Source organism: Anguilla anguilla, chromosome 9 (genome assembly GCF_013347855.1).
Source record: "Anguilla anguilla isolate fAngAng1 chromosome 9, fAngAng1.pri, whole genome shotgun sequence".
In the NCBI taxonomy this organism is placed as follows: domain Eukaryota; kingdom Metazoa; phylum Chordata; class Actinopteri; order Anguilliformes; family Anguillidae; genus Anguilla; species Anguilla anguilla.
Window position 1 is genome coordinate 24,982,811 of NC_049209.1, and position 22,648 is coordinate 25,005,458.

The 22,648-nt window shown below is 40.5% G+C and overlaps 2 protein-coding genes across 5 annotated transcripts; one reads left to right on the forward strand and one right to left on the reverse strand.

Moving 5' to 3' along the window:
• Positions 1–573: 573 nt before the first annotated feature.
• Positions 574–9,315, reverse strand: klhl35 (kelch-like family member 35). 4 transcript variants are annotated; one of them, XM_035434160.1, is made up of 7 exons: positions 8,847–9,315; positions 7,077–7,995; positions 6,427–6,611; positions 5,190–5,308; positions 4,582–4,770; positions 2,919–3,107; positions 574–2,287 (listed from the first exon to the last, which is right to left on the reverse strand). In XM_035434160.1, exons 2-7 carry the CDS (start codon positions 7,925–7,927, stop codon positions 2,087–2,089), a joined length of 1,734 nt encoding a protein of 577 aa, XP_035290051.1. In that variant the 5' UTR covers positions 7,928–7,995; positions 8,847–9,315; the 3' UTR covers positions 574–2,086. The 4 variants fall into 4 exon arrangements, with proteins under 4 accessions (XP_035290051.1, XP_035290049.1, XP_035290050.1 ...); XM_035434158.1 differs by having other exon boundaries at positions 7,077–8,061; XM_035434159.1 differs by having other exon boundaries at positions 7,077–8,072.
• A 2,955-nt stretch (positions 9,316–12,270) lies between these two features.
• Positions 12,271–20,744, forward strand: lrrc32 (leucine rich repeat containing 32). Its single transcript, XM_035434156.1, has 3 exons — positions 12,271–12,472; positions 13,892–13,982; positions 16,489–20,744. The coding sequence occupies exons 2-3, from the start codon at positions 13,896–13,898 to the stop codon at positions 18,373–18,375; spliced, it is 1,974 nt and encodes a 657-aa protein (XP_035290047.1). The 5' UTR covers positions 12,271–12,472; positions 13,892–13,895; the 3' UTR covers positions 18,376–20,744.
• The last annotated feature ends 1,904 nt before the right edge of the window (positions 20,745–22,648 follow it).

A 22,648-nucleotide genomic window follows, 5' to 3' on the forward strand; every position in this document is an offset into this window, starting at 1 on the left:
GCAGAGGTCAGAAGAATGGCCAGACTGGTTTGAGCTGATAGAAAGGCAACAGTAACAGTAACAGTAACAAATAACCACTCGTTACAACCGAGGTATGCAGAAGAGCATCTCTGAACGCACAGCACGTCGAACCTTGAAACAGATGGGCTACAGCAGCAGAAGACCACACCCGGTACTAGCAAGTACCTAATAAAGTGGCTGGTGAGTGTATATGGGGTGTCTTCTCATTTCCTGTCTTGTATAAAGTTCTACAGTATGTGTTATGGTCCTATGATATTATAAGACTTGAACAAGTCGTTTAGTGGTTTACTCATGGAGAAGATAGTTAACCTTCAGATCTAATTAATTTTTTGGTTGTGCTATGATGGCATGCTTCCCCACCCCTGGCCAAATCTCAAATTTTATTGCTGCTGACATTTCAGTCGAAGACCTTCATCAAAGCATGTGTGTACAACATATTGAACATATCTGCACCTTATTGAACATAACAGATACCTTCTTCCAGCAGGTAATCTGTTCTCCAATTACAGGAAATATTGCTTCACTATACAGCACATCGAGATGGAGGAATCATTCATCGCATGTCTTTATTTTATTTACTGTAATCATATCTTTAGCCAGAAATGTCCCATTGAGATACATTATCTCTTCTCCCAGGGAGTCCTGGTTAGGATGGCAGCAAAAAATGGTTCACATGAAAAGCAATCTCACAGGGTCATATAAAATTTAAAAAATACATACAAGAAAATTAAGGAGAGAGAGGCATTTGAAAAGAGAAACATACAATCCATACCAATGATATCCATAACACAGTCCACATCAAGTCCATATTAAGTCAAGGATATGTGAAACAGAAACAGGTTTCCTTCAAGATTGATCATAATAGACCTTGCAAAGTATTAAAAGGAGGTAGTACTTGGTATGGTACTATGGTATTTTGTGGCTCATTCCATGCCCAAGGTGTGTAGAACGGGAGAGCAGTTTTACCAAGCTTGGAGCACACCCTGAGTACGTTTAAAAGAATCTAACTAGTGCAGTAGTTGCTGGTAACAAGATAAAAAAAAACTTAAGATGTCAGTTGGTAAATTTACCCAAAATTTGGCATTGTTGGCTAAACTACCTACTTGCATCATAAGTACATGTACATCACAATCACAGTGGAAATGTACATCCCAAGCCACCCAGTAAGTATATGGTGAGTAGACATTCCCAGAAACCACTTTTGACTACAGCAATTATGAAGAAATACCATCCTCACATACCATAGATGTATCATGAGATCATTCTCCAACATGTGAGTAATGAAATTCCAATTAGATTTTTGTCACAATCACAAACATCTGGGACTATTAAAAATGCACCAGTGCCTCTTCATTATCTTTGTAGGTCTAATGAACAAATTGTTTATTGTATTTAGCCATTGAACCCTCCTCCTCCAGGTAGTCTTTGTAATTCCTCAAAAGTACAGTGCTACTGTTCCAAATTAGTCTTCATTAGTGGAGTCCCCAGCCCAGTCAATATGGAGGCCTCCTTCTTCCTAAAGTTTCTGACCATATAGACCCTTCATTAATTTTATGGAGGACATAATTGTGGCCATATTCTGCTTTGTTAAAACATAACCGTGCAGAAAAACACTGAAGTTCTGCCTATTGTGTGTTCAGTTTTTTCAACTATTATGAAAACTCAAATTATGAAACGAAATATTCAAAATTCTACCTACCATTTGCTCTAGCGTATCATACTCCCTGTAGGCAAGCAATGTGATTCACAGATTTCTTTCAGATTTGACAGCAATTTTAACAAACACAATTAAATTAAATACAATTAAAGTCTGTAATATGGTATGTCCTGGAAACACTACAGAAAATCAGGGGCCTATGTGATTAAATAAATGTAGAAATAAACACTGATTTGCAGGACATGATGTTCTCACAGGCACAAAGTTGGATGCTACAGTTAAATAGTTCAGTTTCTGTTCGTCAAACTAAGCAGGAGCAGCTCACTATGCAGTGTTCCCCTGCTGTGCTCCTGCAGGAAGGCCCAAAGGAGCCTGTGGAGAGGTAAGGCACAAGCTTACATGGCTCTTTCAGGAGGTGGGCTTCTGGGAGAGCCGCTGGGTAATGGTGACACAGCCGTGGTAGCTGACACACCTGGACATGGCCGACTCCTCCGCCAGCTGCCCGCTTTCCGGACTGAAGACCCAAACCTTGTTGGTGCCGGCGCCGCGCTCATCACGCCCTCCCAGGATGTAAACATTCCCGTCACACACGGTCAGTCCGCAGCTCTCCTGGAGGACAGAGGGAAAGCCAGGTGCATGGGTCACCACCATGAACACAAGCAACCACATTGGTTTCTAATGAAACTGTTTATATGAAATGTCAACATAAAGTTTTTCTAGGCAATCACCACAATCTGTCAACAACAAAGGCACTTTATAGCAGTAATGGGAAGGGAAGGCTTCACAAACCCCCCCAAAAAATTAACATAACCACTGTACTCTATCAGTGAGTCACTAATTGTAAGCTATCATTTTGTTCTGTGTAAACAGAATTTTGAGCGCTCCAAACAAGTCAATTGAGTTTTACCAATTGTTGGACTCATGAAACCTCCCATAACCACTTTAAAGTGCCTGGATGTTTTGTTGAAGAGATTTTGGTGATTGTGTATGTCTACATTTTCTGCAGCTATATAACTATTGTCTTATAAGCTGATCCTGGGTGAGACTCCACATTCTATTCCTGGTCATTGAAAAGACCAGGACTTAAATTTGTGGCATAGGATGAGTGTGGGAACCTTGAGGAGAGAACTTGCATAATATGGAAATGGATGTGGAATTTCCATATTATGAAAATACGTAGTCATGAATGTAACGCATTTCTTTTTATTTTGTTTTAAACGGTAGTGTTTAGTTGACTTACCACTTTCATTGGTAAGTCTGCAACACTGCTCCAGGTGTCGGTTTTTGGAGAGTAGCTGTGTATCTTGTCCAGGAGGCCCCCGATCACATAAATAGTGTTGTTGAGCGCAGTGGCATTGGTGCACCTTTGAGAGAATGGACTGCGCGCCACGTAATTCCACACATCCTCAAATGGATCATAGCACTGTACCTGGGACAAAAATGATAATGGAAACATTTTCAGGTACAGTAGTATTTCACCAACACTTACGCATGTGATCAACATAAAACTCTGTCCTAAAGCCCCCTTGTGCATGCTGGCTTTTGCTGTAGCCAATCTTGATTAAATAGAGTTGAAAATTTGTTTAATAATTTAAAATACATTTTCCTTTCCACACTTTCAGAATTTACTCCTTACTAATTCCACCTATATACCTGTATAGATATTAAAAGTGTCTAATTAATTGGTTGTAACTCAGAGGTTTCCTAAAGTTTCAATCATAGTTGGTACAAAACAAGCATACCCTGGAGGCCAAGGACTGAGTCTGGAAAGACCTGACAGCCGTTTTTCCAGATCAGTAAAACAAGTTCCAGTTTTTGAGACTGGTGTTTATTCAGGCGTACAGTAGATGGTTTCAACCTTGATGTGACAGAGCATGCCTGTTCCGCTTGGAATGAAGCCTGGAATGTGTGTTTGTATGACTCTGTGACGGCACGCATCTGCGTGTGCCTCCTCTGAAGAAGAGCAAAACCACTTTGTGTCTAGATCTGCAATCATCTCATGTTTGTTTTTTTTTGGTTTATATTATTCATGACATGCATGAATGTCAAGAGATCTGGAAGCAAAAGCCTCTGAAAATCCTCATCGAACACTCTTCATATTTTAATTTTATCTCAGATGAGGCAAGGAATAAATGAAAGGTAAAAAAGAAATTCTCTGTACTGCACTACTTGGAGAATAACATGTCTATTTTATTCAATTTATGCCTGTATGGAAAACCCAAATGTGCTGAACAAATGGGTTCAACATATTTGGGTCTGCACTGAATTTGTTACTTGGACTGAAATTATATAGAGCAGAACACAATAACTTTGCTGTGTTTAGTTCTGAAAATCCAAACCCATGTGTCACATACATTGTTGAAAACTCCTCACCCCCAACAGTGCATACTAAAAATAAAATTTCTACCACTGGCCCAACTTATGGTTGAATCATATTTTGACAACAATTAGCAATTTATAGAGTACTTAGCTTTTGGTTACCACAGGTAATTCAGTTAGCAATTTCCATTATTTTTGTTCTTATACACTTGAAGCAATGCAACTAAATTATACTGAAAACATAATGGTACCCATGAATTAAGCACATTCTTGATGAGGGTGAAGGCCTGGTTTGGGTTTCATTACCAGCTCATTTTATGTGTTCGTTTCCTCTGCTGATATAGTGGGTTTTTTCACAATATGAAATGAATGAGAGAAGAGATGTTTTTCCGGTTTTCGGTTTTCGAGTACCCTGCACATTTCAAGTGCAGCTGGATAAACAGGCTGCCTCTGGTATTACAGAGGATTACACAAAGATTAGTTGGAACCACTCGGCAGCAATTATGGATTAGGTTGCAAATACAAGTATGTGACCATAAAAACAAAGTCTGACAGCGGACGGCATGCCGAGAGGAAGGGCTCACCTGATCGGTGTTGGAGTCATCGCTTATTGCCCCTCCAATGACGTACAGCTTCCCGTTACAGGCGACCACCGCGGCGGAGCTAACCGGCTGAAGCAGAGGAGCCACTGCCTCCCATTTGTTATCATAAGAGCTGTAGCACTCAACGCTAGACAATCTCTCATGACCATTGTAGCCACCAACAGCATACAGCTGCAACCACAAACATGCACAGTTAGTGCTCCCTCTGCCACATGTAATTTTTTTAAAAATAAAACCAAATGCTGTATTACTATCAAGCAGAAAGAAAGAAAGACTCTTGCTGCTACTGCTACTGCTTCTTAAAGTGCCATTATGTGCTGGATGGTAAAAAATCCATGAGAAACATGATGATGATGATGATGATGATTATTATTATTATAACTGTTATTATTAGTAGTAGCCCTAGTGATAATAAAGTAGTAATTTAAAAATTAATCGTCATCATCATCATTATTGTTCACATTGTAACAATTATTATTTTTTAGTTTTATTATTAATAGTAGTATTATATCCAACCTATACACCTGATGTCTGCCAAAGAAAATATGAACACATCTTCTAAAACGTTTTTTTGATGCACATGTTTTTACCTTTCCATGGAGGGCGGTCATTTTGTGGCGCCACCTGCCCTTTGTCAAGGAGGCAACGCGAACCCATTGGTCAAGCTGTGACATGTATCTCCACACATCCGAGCTGTTGAGCTGACCTCCTGAAAGAGGAAAGCTGCGTTCAACAAGAATGCTCCCAGTCTCGACATCAGGGCCAAGTAGGGTCAACGTAACTGCATCCAACTTTGAATCCTTAGCACACTGATATTAAAACATTTACGGGTTTTTAATTTCTTTACCTTGTTTCTTAATGCCTGCCCCTTTCATGTTCTCTCAGGAACATAAATTGATTTCTACCTAAATCACCAAAATTGTTTTTTTACCACTAGGTGTAGTACATTGTTGCTTTAGGAGTTTGAGGAATCTGTGAGATAAAGCTCTGCCGCCAGCAACAAGGAAACTTCACTAAATTGGTTACGATCTCAACAAAAACATTTTTTTGAGAGATATGATCTGATCTATCCAAAGCAAACAATAACAAAATGTGATCTAATTCATGGGAAGTCATAAAATCACTTCCACAGAACTAAATCTTCCTCAGAAATGAACCTTACTTACGTCACACTCTTGCCAAATTTAACGACAACTGAGATGTTTCCTGCATATTTTTGATTTTAAGTTTTGTTTGTTCACAAAACACAAATTGTTTGCCGCCTCTCCGTAAACGAACTACGTATCATGGATTTGTAGAATGTAAGATCATTATTGTATATGATCTATTATATACAAATGAGATTGTCGGGTCACACGATAGATTCATTTGACTTACAATGGCATGCATGACAATACTGCATAAGGTTATAGCAACTGTTGTACTACTGTGTATGACCGCTAGACTGTTCCTAGTAATAGGCTGACCAGACCTTCCATCTTTTTTCCCCAGAGAGAACCGTGTTCCAACGTCTTGTCACGTGTCCTGACTTAATCTGAGAAAGTCTTGTGTTGCCACCTGCCCTTTGTGACCCGTATTTCAGTTGTACCATATTTCAATGGGCTTTCAGTCTGTAATTGCATTATTATTGGTTCTTAATGCGTTCAGTACATGGCATCTGGTCACCCTACCCATTAATGATGTTGTCAATAATTGTGCATATGTGCAGATATTATACTGTGAGTGGAAAAACTTTAACAACAACTGGGAAACAGATTAAAAGCAATAGATTAAAAGGTATATCATTAAGAATTTCAAGTGAACACCTCCTGTATTTCATTATTTTACCTGAAACATAGATGTCATTTTGAAGTTCACAGGCAGCAAACTCTGACTTTGCATATCCTGGAAGAGAAGGTGCTGCAGCCCACTGTTTGGTGTGAGGGTTGAACTTCTCGGTGAAAGACAGCATGGAGTATCCTTTTTTGTCACAGCCGCCGATCACCACAATCATCTCAACTCTGCTCGATGACCTGGATACAAACACACACCAAGATGAGCAGAACAGCTACACCACAAACTAATTTCCCGAAACCGTTCTGCAGCCAGTGCTTTGATTGGTGATACTAGAAGCTGCTCAGTCAATCCTGCAGAGCATTGGCCATAAATCCCAAATTTATCATTCTGAGCCAGTTTTTCATGTTTTAGCTTCAAGCCAAAAATGACTGTACATTTGAAATGGCTCCTGTGTTTATCCTATAATTAGGTATTTGCACAAACAGGTTTCGAAACAGTCTTCTCAACACTGAAGAGGACTATGTTGAAATGCCTTTTGACGAGGGTTATTTTTCTTTCTGTAGTGTAATTCCTATACAGATACTCACGTGGTAATGCTTCCGGCCAATTTTGTACCTAGTCATAGAAAGTGACCTTCTGTACCACCTCCATGAAGGTGTGTGTGTGTGTGTGTGTGTGGGGGGGGGGGGGGGGTACTGTACCTTCTCGGCTGCGTTCGTGCAGAGTTCACCTCTTTCCCGAACATGTGGTACTTCCTGGCCTCTGTCAGCAGGGGCTGGCACTCCTTGCAGTCCTGGACGATGTCGTCAGCCTCCACAGTGTTGAGGAAAAAGACGGGGTCGACCAAGGGAAGCCGAAGGAGCTCCAGGAGCTCCCGCAGAGCTCCACTCCTGCCGCAGGGGTCGTGGTGAACCCACCTGAGCACAGCCTCCACCAGAACCTCCTCCCGGTCTACCCGCAGCTGCCCACAGGACAGCAGCTCCACCAGGCACTCTTTGGTCAGGTTGAGGAACTCCTCATGCTTGTACACCTCCACAAAGTCCTGGTAGACCAGCTGCCGGCACTGCTCGGCCAGAGGGCTAATGAAGTAGGAGCTGGCGAAGTTCATGATGCTCAGGCAGTTGGAGTGGTCCACCCGGCTCTCCAGGAACTGGACGCAGGCCTTGCTGAGCATAGTCACGCCCAGCAGGTCGGCAGCCCTGAAGACGCTCTCCACGTTCTCCTCGTCCACGTCCACCTTGCCCACGTACATGAAGTTGAGCAGGTTCTCCATGGCCTGGGCCGTGACGCCCTGCAGCTGCACCAGGGGCTGCCGACTCTCCTGCATCTGGCTGTGGAACATGGTGCGAAAGTAGAGGCTGCTGGCACTCAGAGTGGCGCGGTGGCAGGGGAACTCATTTCCGTCCACCTGCAGCACCACGTCCGTCAAGGTGCTGCTCTGCCGGTAAGAGTTGAGGACCTGCAGGATGTGCATGGCATGGCAGGACCCCAGACAGAAATCCACCTCCTTCCCCTGACCCGTCTGGGACTCAATGGCACTTCCATATCCCATCTTTAAAGGATCTGTGCAACAAAGACTTTGCTCTCAGGCAGCAGTGGAAGCCAAAGGTACAAATGTACCTGGTTTTTGTGTCATGTTAAAAATAGTTTCTTATATCAGGCTTGAATTATATCAAGTTATGTCATCTGAAGAAACACTAAAGATACAAAAACAATAAATGTGCACTTTATATATAACACAACTTCATTAAAAGAAGCAGGGTAATGCCCATGTTAACAAAACTGAATTGTTTGAGTGTTGAAATCATAATTATTGTTTAATGCAGATGTCGCTTTTTAAAAGCATATTTCTATTCTTCTATTTCAACACTTTCCCTCTGACAAACCAATGTCACTAACAGTCAACATTAACTTCTCTAATATGCAAACTCTGAAGGGAACAAAGAATCCTGAAAAGGGTAATCCTTTCATGTAAAATATGTCTCTACAAACATGCAAACACGGAAAAATAGTTCACACAGGACGCATTATCCCTAGATACACAAACGCAACCAACGTCCGCACACACGCCGTGTAATGGAATATACTGTATTTTAGCGGCAGCTACGTCTGCTGCGATATTTTAGAGACACCAGACAGAGCAAACGAGGAGCGATGATTCGGGCTGAAGCTGAACTATTGTTGCAAGAGCAGCTATTGTATCCGTCGTTATAATTGGTCATAATTTTAATAATAAAGCAACCGTGCACGCTTTATTTTATATTTCTTTGTCCTGGCAATACATAGTATGACTTGTCTACAAAAGGACAGTTTTTTTAGTGGTTTCTCTTTGTTCCAATAGTGCTATAAATTAGATAATTTGGCATAAATACATACCCGCATTTAAAAACATAAACAAAGAATCACAGACACATTCGTACTTTTGTCTTTGTAAAAGCGGCATCTAAAGCAATAAGAAACAGACAATTTACCTTTGAACGTGGTTCAGATTTCGCAGAGCTTTAGCGGTGATAGCTTAGTATTATTGAGAAGCGTAGTTACTAAGTCTCACAGCTACCCAATGTAGCAGATACGGTTCATAAATGATAGAGACGTGGATGGATGTCCCTTTATGAGGGCACGAACGACGTAGGCAAGACCGACGCAAATGAAGTAACCTGTCAGTTTGCATGTGCTCTGGGATCTCCAATGCTGCCGTTGCGGAATGGGCGGGGCCATTAGGTAGTAATCATTGTGCGCCTGTCCCATCTGTCGAAGACAAAGGGTTAGTGCGCTCGAATATCGCTCAATGCTACCTTGGCTTGCTTTTGTCGTAGAGGTAACTGATGGGTTCGTGGTTCCAAGTATTATTTGTTTTAACTATGAACTATTACATTAGAATGCCTTGTATGTTAGAGCGTACATATAAATAAACGGTAGACCTCTACACATCTATACATCTCTTATTTTGAGACATATATATTATCAGCCACTTTATTAGGTACACCTATCTATTACCAGATAACTCTTTTGTCTTTGCGGCAGCCTGAAATATTTGCCGCATGGATTCAACAAGGTGCTGGTAACATTCTTTATGGAAATCAGTTTGTGCTGCCTTCATAACATCACAAAGTTCCTGCAGATTTTTCAGCTACACATTCATGTCACAAACCTCCCATTTCACCTCATCCTAAAGGTAGTCTATTGTATTGAGATATGGGGACTGTGCAGGTCATTGGAGTCAAGTGAAGTCACTGTCATGGTTGTGGAACCAACTTGAAATTATGTGTGCTTTGTGACACTGTACATTGTCCTGCTGGAAGTATCCATTTCAAAAAGGGTAGTTTGTGGCCATATGTGATTCACACGTTCAGCAACAATGGCTTGGTATGCTGCGGCATTCAAATGATGCTCGGTTGGTATTAAAGAACTTAATGTGCACCCAGAAGACATTTCCCACACCATTATACCACCACAACCAGCCTGCACTATTGATACAAGGTGGGGTGTATCCATACTGTTTACACCAAATTCTGACCCTCCTATCTGCCTGTTGCAGCAGAAATTGAGATTTGTCAGACCAGGTGATGTTTTTGCTATCTTTAATTATTCAGTTTTGTTGATCATGCAACCAACGTAGTCTCATCCTCCTGTTCTTAGATGACCGGAGAGGGGGCCAGCATGGTCTTCTGCTGCTGTAGCCCATCCGCTTCAAGGTTTGACGCACTGTGCATTCACAGATGCCCTTCTGACTGCACACCACTCATATATTTGAGCATTTGTGGCCTTCCTGTTAGCTTAAACGAGTCTTCCCATTCTCCTCTGTTCTCTCTGATTAGCAAGACGCTTTTACCCACTGAACTACTGCTCATTCAATGTTTTTTTTATTTATTTACCACACCATTCTCTGTAAACTCTAGAGACTGTAGTGTGTGAAAATCCCAAGAGGGCAGCTGTTCATTCTTGTTTTTCTTCAGCTTTGACTAAGCAGGATGTGCATACATGTTAGTTTGGTTGATTTCTTTGATTTATTATTAGAGCAGAATATTGTCCAAATGTTTGAGAACTAAAATGTTGCTTGTATGACTTGCATTATTTATTTGTGAATACATTTGGAGGGAACCATAAATTTAACAGTAAAAAAGATACGGATTCATAGGCCATTAATTGCCAAAGTAGATTGACGAAAAACAAAGCAGTTTGTTTCCCAAAGTTGCTTAACTGGTTTGTTAACTTTTTTAACCAGAGAGTAGCAGGATGCTGCCAATATCATATTTTCAGTTGAATTCCAAAATTTGCCTGTTAAATATTTAACTTGTGATTCAGGTTCTTGTTTAAAAACATCAGGTTGACTTTGAAATTATCACTCAGTGCAACAAGAAAACCACAGTGCACACTTCTGTAACATAAAACCATCATTATTTCAAATCATTTCATCTGATGAACTTTTTCTCCAGTATTTTGGTTCATTGTGTTTTTGCTTGGTATCTGACATTTTTTCCATGACAGTAATCAATTTTAAAATAAAATTCCCCAAAAACTAAACATTTTCACATAAATTTATGAACCCTGTTTATTGTGAGATATGATAATGGTGATAAGGCAGTGTTTCTTTGCAATGAAAATCTAATATTACATGTACAATTACCACTGCCATACTATACTGTACCTATAGTCTTTTTTGCATATGTGTTGCTGTCTATGCATAAATTACACTTCAATAAAAATCATTGATTGATTTTTCTTTTCATTTTTTTTTCCTTTTATTTGAGTTACTATGCCATCTGCTGTTACGTAGCATGACTGTAAAGACGTGCGAGGGGATCAAGCCTTTGTGTTATGGATCCCTCCGCTAGAGGGAGACATTGATCGTACTATTGTTCTTTGTGCTCCACTTAGGCGTCAACCATGGTGTTAACATACAGCCTGGAGTAAATTATTTCTGCAGTGGTGTTGACTAGTTGGCAGGCCCTGGCAAATGTATCGTAACATTACAACTGCATTTCATGACAGTTTCATGACAGTGGATGCATGGCAGTTACGAATTAGCGCCAGTTATTCATCACTGTAATCAAAATTGTGGTCTTCATTCCTGAAAGTATATCATAACTAGCAATAACCATGCAATATACAAAGACACAGGCCTAAAAATCGGCCATTTATCATATGCATTTGGCTGAATTTATGCGATCTGATGGTTCAGCTCACCATTAATTGTGCTGGATGTTGCTTAGCCGATAGTGCTTATTAACCTGACGACATATATGCATTATTAATAATACTATCTATTTTATATTGAGTTCTGGTTTCCTCGCACTTACGTAATGAATGACTTTTGAATGTATGAAAAGAAAGTAACAGTAAACGATCCCAATGGATCACAGGTGGAAATCCCAGTGAATGGGACATCTCCCGGGAAGCTGGGAATCCCCAAAGTGTCTATATATTACCCACTGGTGTATTCGCCACAAGCACAGCACATCGCGTCCTGGTGGCTACAGTGGGGATTCGTTCTGAATGGATAAAGAAAATACCGAACTCGATCGAACGGTTGAAGTATTTACTTTGAATTCGATATTGCCCTCAGGTAGGCTATGCAATGTTCTTCTGTTATGGTTTTGTTTTGCATCCGTGTATATATAAAGCAAATACCAGTTCATAAAACTAGCTTAGTTTTATTTACTGTTAACATACGGTTTTGTGCCGAGTGGTAGTTGTCATTTTGTTTCTTTAAGCCAGTAGTACTGTAGTTTCTTACCCTAGCCTAGAACTCAGAGAACTGATGATTGTTTTAAGTTCCTCTTAGTGGTCTTTAAAATGTTCATTGGTTGTGGCCTATTGCATTGAAGCCACCCCTATTGAACTGCAGCAGTAGCAAGGAGCGAGAGAGAGAGAGAGAGGACTTCCCAAATAAGGAATTCCTCCCTCTCCAAAAAAAAAAAAAGAAGGGAAAAACAATAATGCAGGATATTCCCACAGGATGTGTTAGCTGGCTGCTGGAGCTGAAAGGTGCTGGGCTGAATCAGAGTTAGTAGTACTTCTGTCAGGGAGGATGTAAAAGCACCGCAGCAGCAACATGAGCAGCTCAGTCCGCAGGAGAAAGTAACACCCACAAGAGGTAAACTCGGACCGCCGCGGTCGCCGAGATTCATGGCTGTAGACAGCGTGGTGTTTTCCATGTTTTTCTGAATTCAAGGAGGCTGTGGATGTAGGCAGTGCCACGGCATGTGGATATGTTGAGAAAAAACAAAGGACTGTCTGGGCGTGGGAAAGGCATGGAGGTTGAGAGAATTGTGCTTCCATGGATGCCAGGATGCAGAGAGCTATAGACAGAGAGTCAAAGAGAGGGAGATGTGTGAAGAAGGACTGCCAGTGTACATCAATACCAAAGTTAGCCAGTGACAACTTTGCATACGGCAAAAGCTGTAGAAGGATGATCTGACAGGCAGCATTGTGGTTTAATTATTACCCATATTCAGGAACAGCATAGTCATTCATTTAAATGAAGTGACTGTTTTCTTGTTTGTTTTATGGTAACAGTTGGTCTTCTTCTACATTTTGTGTAGTAGAAAAAAACTACACTATGGATTTTTTACTTGAACAGATTTTTAAAGGGTACTATTATGTCTTTAAGCAGATATTTTTCTTGAGATTGTACACTGTATTTGCTGTATCCTCCTGTCCACATAATTCAAATGGAGTATGTATAGATAGCCCAATTAAAGCAATGTAAAATAAAGTCTTTTTGTTTAAAGAATCATGAAGGAAATGCTATTGGAAAGTTTGATGACTAGTCAACAATGTGATATAAAATTTTAGATCTTTGCTCTGGAATCTATTGTATTCTTAGCTATTTAAGTATTTTCCTTTGTTTCGTTATTTATTTTTTATTTAATAATAGTCATGAGTCAAAAGTGGAACAGTAGTTAGTATTGTACACTATTTTTGCTCATAGTGCAACAGTTAAGCTTTCAGTCCAGTCTGTGGGTGTTTCCTTTTTACGTCATACAAGCATAATAAAGAGTGACAGTGGAAGAAACATCACTAAAAATATCTATGACGTAAAATGATGTAGTAGGATATTAAGGCACAGCGCTGAGCGGACTTCGTCCTTAGGAGTTTAACATGTGTAACTCCATGTTAGCTTAGTTATCTGTAGGTATTTCTGTTTACAAGTGCTCATGAGGTGCTGATAGCCTTGTAGCATCTGCCTGTGCAAACCTCTTGAACTTGAATTTGTTTAACATTGCTGGCATCACCATTCAGAACATTTTAAATTCCTGAAATACTGGTATGTTGTTAAACATACAGTAACTAATTGTATCTATGGAACGTGTCACAATACATCCAGTCTAGCATTTCAGTAATCTAACATGCTATTTGCCTTGATATGGAAGAAAAATGCTTCATAATAACAGAGTTGCATGCTTAGACTTCCGTGTGATTTCTGATTAAGGTGGTGTTTCCTCTGTTGTGAGTCATATTATTCAGTCAGAAGTGCGTAATCATGTTCTTTCTGCTCCTCTCCTTCTGCTAGCACAATGGGAGCCTACCTCTGGTTCTTCCTGGCCTTTGTGCATGAAGCGACAGCAACCTTCCGTCCACGCCAGCCTTCGCTCTGCCATGTGGTAAGTGTACCAGGCAGCACTCTTGGTTGCCAGTTCTGCCACCTGGCTGTATCTGCGGTGAAATGTCCAATTCTTATCTGGCGGGGACAGTATTCTTTTTGTAATATCTCTTTACGGCTCAGGTGAATGGATTCTCTGTTCTTTGCATGAATGGGTTTTTGGTAACTGAGGTTGTAGAGCCTGATGAAATCTGTCTTATTGACACTTGAGAGCCATCAATCAAGCTGTATAACCCTGGAGATGTATAAGGCACACCATTTAATTATGTGGTATACTTCATGAAAGCAGTCCAATTGATGTGTAAATCCCAAATCTGAGAATGCTCTCAATACTTTGATGATGAATGAACAGCATTTATTGGTTTACCTTGACATGATTGCATCTGCTTTACCAGATCGTTATGATTGTTGTATTTTATGCTGCTTGTTACACTCAGCAAAACTTGTATTATTTATAAATTTGTCCAAACTGACAGTGTTTTTCCATAACTCTGAGAATGTGTTGTTACACTGAATGTTTGCGAGAGAACAGTGACACACTTTCTTGTTTCTTCACTTTCTTGACTTTTCTCTCCAAAAAATCAGAAGTAAAGAGCAAATAAAATAAAGCTGTAAACAATTCAGTCGCATTATAGCTGATATTGCTGGCATGTTCTTTTTCTAGGACTAATGTATATTCATTAGCTCCCAGAAAATAGTTCAAGATCAACTGATCCAAGTTTATTTAATTCAGAAAACGAGACAGTTATAGTAGTAACACTTACATTGTTTTGGCTGTTTTATTTACACCTTCATCCCTGGAATTCTGCAGTGAGCGTTGCATCCTTTTGTCTCCTCTGAAAAATCTAGTGGGCTTTCGAGGTTACGTTTGTTTGTGATAAGAGTACATCATGTGAGTTGTGACATTTATCGTTGTTGGACAGTGTAGACTTCCGTCCTCAGAGTGGCACTGTAGAAAGGCGCAGGTTTGGCATGAGGATGTTGTCTCTAGCCTGGGAGATGCTGTGCAGTACAGTAACCTTGGCTAGCTTGTTGAGCTTCCAGCATGCTCCATCCAGAACCAGTGGATGATGAATGTGTGCGAGTGGCCCAGCTGCTGATCCAGCTCCGTATTTGGACGAAGAGGCTCAGTGTCTGAAAGCCAAATGGATTGAATTAAATGCAGTGCCTGGGGGGCAGCTCTCCAGAAAGGAATGTTCTCACTTTCATGTATTAATGTGGAACTCAGTTGTCTTTTCGTAGGCGAAAAAAAGACGAAAGGGCACACCACACTTCTGTGCATGTTGTCAAGGTGTCCTTTGGTGTTTTTCCCTTATTTGGTTGTAAGGCTTAAAAAAGGATAAATAGAAATTATTTTAGGTGTACAGTTTCAATTACTGAGAATTAATGAGAAGAATGTAGGCAGAACTAGGCAGCTACTCATATTTGAACTAGACATTAAGGAGGATTTTATAGTTATTTGCTGCGTGTTTTTTCAATGATTGATTTAGAATTAACAGTTTTTAGTCTAAAAATTTCCTGTTGTCAGAGGTGATTACTTGCAGAATAGACCGAATGTTTTTGCTGAGTTATGTCTGAATATCTTCAATAATTTGTATGAAATATATATTTTATCATGTTCATGATCTGTCTTGTCCTACAGGTCACCCTTTTAGGGAATAGATATATGAACAAATAGTTAATTAACTCAAGCTTGTGGTTTGCTCAAGATGCTCAGGAATGCATGCTGTTGACTTCAAAACCACAAGCATGCCAAAACAATAAATTTCACATTCTCATGTGTGTGTGTATGCGAAGTTTATGGGATTTATTAAGAGTGCACACAAAGGCAGCATGGTTTTAGTTATAAATCACACTGATGATTGAAAACAATCATAGAATATGGCTCCATATAACAAATTTGTATCCAGCTCAACGAGAAAGCATGCAATAGCCGTTTTATCAGATGAAAAAACATTGAGATTCTCCTCACAGGCAAATATTATAAGTGCAGTGAGTAATGAAACAAAAATACTGGCTAGAACAAGTTTCCTTAAAAGGGGAAGATTTTCAGATGCATCCCCGGACATGTGTGTGTGACGCCCACACGTCTGCCATTCATATCACTTTGTTCATGAAAGATCCACACTCAAAATTATTTACTCTTTTTCAACATATTGCCTTTACCGGCACAATGGTTGTATATGCTGTTGCAAGTCAAAAGCTCATTTACAGCTTAACCTTACTTCCTGAGTAACTTGCTTTATGTTTTATTTAGGGTATAAAAAGTCACCATCAGCATAAAAATCAGTTTCACTGAATGAGGGAATATGTCATAACATTTTAAACTTAAGCCTAATCTCATCTTGAATTTCATGTTCTTTATTTACAGGATTATGTTAACCTGTATCTCTGTCTGCAACCTAAAGTACTGCCATTAAGAAACAGCGCAATCCACTTCTGTTTAAAATGAAATGAATGTTACGAATATCTGTGTTCACATAGCTCCTTCTCTGCTCTGCCCACAGGTTCAGAATAATGTGTACTGCAATGACATGAACCTCAGGACTGTCCCAGCACAGTTGCCCCCAGACATGCACACTCTAGATCTATCCCGGAACCTCCTCCAAAATCTCACCCAGGAGGTCCTGGCCGTCTACACCTCCATTCACCACCTCAACCTCCACTCCAACAAGATCCAGTTCATACAACCTGGCCTATTCAGAGACATGATTAACCTCCAGGAGCTGGACCTCTCCAAGAACTACCTAGACATTTTTGCCATGTCGAAAGCAGAGGTCGGGCCCCTTCCCACAGTAAAAAGGCTCAGCCTGTCAGGAAATGGCCTGTATTCAGGCATGACTGATTACTTTCTGCATGATGCCCCATCCCTCATGAACATCTCCCTGGATGGGAACAGTATCACCAAAATCAGCAAAGACACCTTTTCTGGTTCCTCGGCCCTGAGGAATGTTGACCTGCACAACAACGTCATCTTGGAGATTGAGGAAGGTGCATTTGAGTCATTGGCAGACCTCTCCGAGCTCGATTTGTCCATGAACTCCATCACCTGCATCACCGACTTTAACCTCCCACAGCTGAAGCTGCTAAACCTGAGCAGGAACAGCCTGGAGTCCTTTCAGACTGTAGATTCTGACTTTCAATATGAGCTCCTGCACCTTGACCTACAAGAAAATAAGATTCACTACTTTCCTGTCCTCCCAAAAAGGAACAAGCTGATCTACTTAGACTTGTCTAGAAACCTGATGAGGAGCGTGAACACGACCAACCTCATGGAAGACGCACTGTCTGCCAGCCAAAATGCCCACAATGACCTCCCGAGACTCCTGTACTTGGACCTGAGTTACAATCAAATAAAAAGCATTTCAGCGTCATTCTTTGGAGGTCTGGGAGCTCTTGAGTTTCTCAACCTCAGCAATAACTGTTTGGAGTCATTCTCTGTGGACCGCAACAGCCCTCTAAATAACCTGAAGATTCTCGACCTGAGCTTCAATGCCCTGCAGAACCTCTCCTTTGAGGAGAACACGCTTAGGTCACTGGAGGAGCTGTACCTGAATGGGTATGTGCTCGGCCCCATCGAGCCTTCCATTTTCCGCAGGCTGCCCAGGATCAGAGACCTTCATCTCCAGCAGAGCTATCTGACCATGTGTGGATCACACCATAGGCTGTCCCCAAAAGGATACCGGTCGCAGGCAGGCAACTGCATCTTCTTCTCCTCCATCCCCACACTGAGCAGGCTCTACCTTTCTGGACCCGGCCTGCAGTCCGTGCCACAGGGTGCCTTCCATGGGACCCCTCTGCGGGTGTTGGACCTGTCCAGAAACCCAGGCTTGGACATTCACAAGAATGCCTTCTCCGGCCTGGAAAAGTCCCTGACTCATTTGTCTCTCAGTGAGAATGACCTCTTGGCTCTGAGCACCGACCTGTCCCTCCTCAGTGGCCTGAGAGACGTTGATCTGTCCTTGAACCGGCTGACGGCCCTCCCACTGTGGAACAAGGAGTCCTCCATCGAATCACTCAACCTGCAGAGCAACAGCTTGGTCACATTGGAGTACAGCACCGTGCTGGCGCTGGAGAAGACTCTCAAGACCCTCTACCTGGGCTCCAACCCTCTCAGCTGCTGCGGCAACCTGCAGTTCCTCCACATGGTTCAGGGATCTTCTCTGGATATCCCCGACATCTCCTCTGTCACGTGCCGGTACACACAGAGCTCAGAGCGCGAGGAGGTAGCCATCGCAAGTGTGCAGCAGGAGCGCTGCGAGACTCTGGACAGGAAGAGTCTGGGCATCATCATTATCACCATCACAGCCCTAGTGCTGATCGCAGTTCTCGTTCTCTTCTCTAAATTGTGCCACCCGAGGAGATACAGACTGACTCGTAGCTTCAAGGCCTGAAAGTGCAGACAGTGAGTGAAGCAACAGACACACGGTAAAGCGTTAAATCAACTCTGATAGAGTTTATTTTACTCTGATAGAGTACATCTGATCCCTCTTGGACTCCATATAAAATAAAATCTATTGTGTGAGGTCGTTGCCTTCAGATAATTATTATGAGGCAAGTAAATCGAAAGCATTCCTACCTATATAATTTGAAGTCCCCCTGCTTGGAAATTTTTCATTCTGAAAAATCAAGTCTGAAAAAATGTGTAATTTGCACAGCGTGTTGTCTGCTCACCATTTTTGGGTAGAAAGAAATTTAAATTAACTTATATAAAATATATACAGTACATTGCTGTATGATTAATACAGAACATGGAGAGTGAAATTTCTGACTGCATGGGGTCCTTCAGGTGGTTTTATTTCTATGCGTGGCCTTTTCCCAGACATGTTTGTAATCTTTTTTAAAAATGAATGGTTTGCACTTTAATAACTGTAAAATGGTTGGGGTTGCAACACAAAAATGTGAATATGGTTTTAATAATTTTTTAGAACATAGGAAGTCCCAAAAATGAAGATGTTGAGCAATGGACATGCTAAGTACAATATAGTTTTCTCCAAAGAGGCAATGACGATAATGTAGCTGAGCGCACAATTTTTATTTTATGGTGTCTAGACACTATTGAAGGATAATTAGTACAATTAAGCTTTGTAACTGTTGAATTTACTATTGAAAGAAAATCTATCTGTCTTTCAGATGTGTAATCCTTACAGGACATTCACGTGGAAATTGATTTTGCTTTATTTTGAGGAAATGTGTTTTGTGTGGAGGTGGTGTATTCAGGATTTAAGGTTCAAGCAATATCTCCAGAGAAGCCTTGATGTCAGAACACCTGCAGAAAAAATGTGGCCTGTTTGTACAGCTTGTAGGGCACCGCAGATACATTTCCTGTTATTGACAGAGCATTACAAACTCATTTAACCTGCACAAGATTATTATGTGCAATTTTAAAATGTGCATTCCAAGAATGTGGTTTTCCTGACATTGCAAGCACGTCAGGTTTTCCCACTGAGATTTTCTCTGTTACCTTGGAACTTCTGTTGAGGCAAGTCATAGCTTTGATTAATTAAATAATTTTTTGGATTTGGAAGCTTAAACAAAGCACATAAAGTCAATTTGTTCTGAAACAAGAAGACATTTTAATGGGTCCTTAATTCCTCATACTTATTTTGCACACAGGGGAATTGTGGGAACAAATGTCTATTTTGTGTTTATTCATTGGAATTTGACAGGGATTTATTGCTAGTCATCCCTTCCATGAACTATTGCCAAATTTAAATCTTTAATTATACCTGAGAATAAGGTTTACACCACATGATCAACGTAGTATCAATCAGAACCGTACAATCAAAAATTTGAAAAAAGCTTTAAGAAAGGATGCTTTGTTTTTTTTTTGTTGTTGTTGTTTTTACATTTTATACAAGTTCAGGTTCTTCTGCTGTGTTTAACGATACCTGTCTGCTCCTTCTGTGTGGGGTACACAGGGTCAATAACACTAAGAGCAGCATTAAACTGGATTTCTCATATTCTGCACAGAGATTCAAATGCTTGTTCAAACAGGAGTTCCATCTTTTATAAAGATCCTTATAGTGAGAAGTAACAAGGAATGATTGACATGTTCTGTAAATTATCTATTTTTTCATTCGTTTGTTTTCTTGAAATGAATATAATTATGCCTGTACAAGTCTCATATGACAAATAATAAGTCAGTATTATTGTTGGACAATTTTAAAAGTATAATGCTACAATCAGGAAGTACGGTCTTCCTTGCTGTTTGTGTGTGTGTGTGTGTGTGTGTATGCGCGTGTGTAAGGTATTACTCCATTCAGATTGTGTCTACTAAAGTGGAAAGAGGAAAGCTCCCCACAGAGGGAAGTGTTTTCTTTCCTTGTGCATATTTATAGATATTTATTTGAAAAACTATTTACACTAGAATAATACCTGGTTTGTCTTCTCACCTTCATATTTCACTGACTCATTGGACACTACTTCTGAATGACTTTCCCAGGCTGGAAATCACCTCGACCATCACACCTGAAACCACAAATAGACCTGGTTTCAGAAGGTCATTCTGTGTACAGTAACTAATACATAGTAACAGGGAGTTGTTACCTGTTCATAGAAGGTGCTTCTCTCTTGTTTGAGTTTTAGTGAATTCAATGAAAAGACATCACAAGAAATGTATCAGTGCAACTTATTACAGAGCATATGAAGGAAATTGTTACTATGAAACTGTTTTTGTTGTGTATATGAACAAAATATTTTTGAACTACTGTATAACTATATATGTTTTGTATGTTCTAAAGTAAATTATCATTCATACAAACCCACTGTAGTTTTGTGATGGATTGACAGGTTTGTGTTTCTCAGTGCTGAGAGTGTTTCTGGGAAGATTCTTAATAATAGAATCCCAGCAGCCGTCGCTTACTGCCAGGAAATGGTTCCCTGATGATCTGGCCTTTCATGGCTTCAGGATCTGCATCCCTTGTTTTTCCCGGGCATTGGCTTGTGTGTCGTATACAAGACACAGAGCTCTCAATGAAGGCACTGCTTCTATTTTTATAACGAAAATACTTTAGATATGCTGGGCTGGCAAGGATACAGCAGTACCCCTCTGACTACCGAAAACAGGATGCAGGCCCACAGGAAGGACCTCTGAGCACATAAATATTACTGCTAAGTCACAGGCTGTGTGCTGCCCCAGGTCTGGATGGAGACACACAGATGAGGATGACTGTATATTCATTGGAATACTCCCTCATTTGTTTTCTGATTTGATAAATCATTATACTTCCCTGGATTAGTTGTATGTTCTGTGGGACATATGAAAACACCCACGTATGGTGGCATGTTCTGATCCCGAAAATATGGCAATTACGAAAAATACAGAGGCAACCATCTGAAAATGCACTATTGTCTCAAAAGGACGAGAAAGACAATGGGCATGTTCATGGTTCTAATGCACAAAGGCGTCTTGCAAAGCAATATGATCTCCCCACTCATGAAACCCAAATTAGCACCCTTCAAAAACTGAAGATAAACCTCCTGCCCCTTAATTTCACAAAGAATACAGTTGACTATTCTACTGAAAGTGCCTTGAAGGTTTTTGACAAAAAAAATAATTATCAGCATTCCTTCAGAATGCGATACAACCAAATGCCTTCTTTGTGTGGTATGTATGACAGTTTTAAATAAAATCCATTCATAAATTAACTTCAAAGATGCTTTCGTTGAACAATAACATTCTTTTTCCAAGGTTTCACAAGTCTGAGGCATGAAGGTAGAACATAAATACAGCTCATCACTTACATTCTCAAACAATAGATCATTCTCCAAGTACACCTGGATCACGATTTTATGTTGTACCTGAGTCATACCATCTTTCATTAATGCGGAAGTTAGAGAAAACCTGTTTTCAGAAAATCTATTTCCAGCATATACCACAAAACACTTGATAATGATGAATACTTTTTCAACATTATATCCAATACTACTGAGAAACCATGTTTTATATAAACAGATTTAATATATTGCCATAATCCTTGTGATTGCAGTGTTTCTCCACAAGATGCTAAGTAATGCATCCCTTAAAGCAGTGGTGTCAAACTCGTGCCATGGAGGGCCATGTGTATGCAGGTTTTCATTCCAGCCTCAGATCTTGATTATATAATTAGTTAAATTATTTGCTGAATTGGGGATGCAGGTTTGTGCACAATGGTGACCGGACGTCTATGGTGACCCGTATTGTCTAAATAAAAATTTTCTTATATTCTGTGCTTCAATGCAGTTAAACGCATATGGCTGAATGAGTAATTGGACTCAATTAAAGCAGCATTAATTGGTTGGAATGAAAACCTGCATACACACGGCCCTCCATGGCACGAGTTTGACACCACTGCCTTAAAGTATAGTGTAAGTATGTCAAAGTTAGAATTCCTTACCGTTCACCATATGACCAAAAATGGAGCTATCTGAGTACATTTTTGGAGCAATCCTCATCACCAAAGTGAGAGAGGAGAATATTTTCAGACTCATTATTCAGTTTGGACCCATTCCAGAAAGCTGTTATACCAGCAGGGCTGTGTGTACAGGCCAGTCTGAGATGCAGAAAGGCCTGAGGAGACTCAAGACTGGCCTAATTGCAAACAGCCTCTGATTTGGGCCACATGATTCACAGTTACTCCATGAGCAAAAAGGCAGTGAAGTCATTTACCCTCCAAGTGGGGTAAA

Excerpts from the sequence above, each read along its gene's own strand:
- klhl35 (XM_035434160.1), bottom strand. The coding sequence starts at position 7,927 with ATGGGATATGGAAGTGCCATTGAGTCCCAGACGGGTCAGGGGAAGGAG. Across the intron at positions 4,771-5,189 it reads TGACCGCCCTCCATGGAAAG|CTGTATGCTGTTGGTGGCTA; the intron begins GTAAAAACATGT and ends TTGTGGTTGCAG. Across the intron at positions 2,288-2,918 it reads CAGACTTACCAATGAAAGTG|GAGAGCTGCGGACTGACCGT; the intron begins GTAAGTCAACTA and ends TCTGTCCTCCAG.
- lrrc32 (XM_035434156.1), top strand. The coding sequence starts at position 13,896 with ATGGGAGCCTACCTCTGGTTCTTCCTGGCCTTTGTGCATGAAGCGACA. Across the intron at positions 13,983-16,488 it reads AGCCTTCGCTCTGCCATGTG|GTTCAGAATAATGTGTACTG; the intron begins GTAAGTGTACCA and ends CTCTGCCCACAG.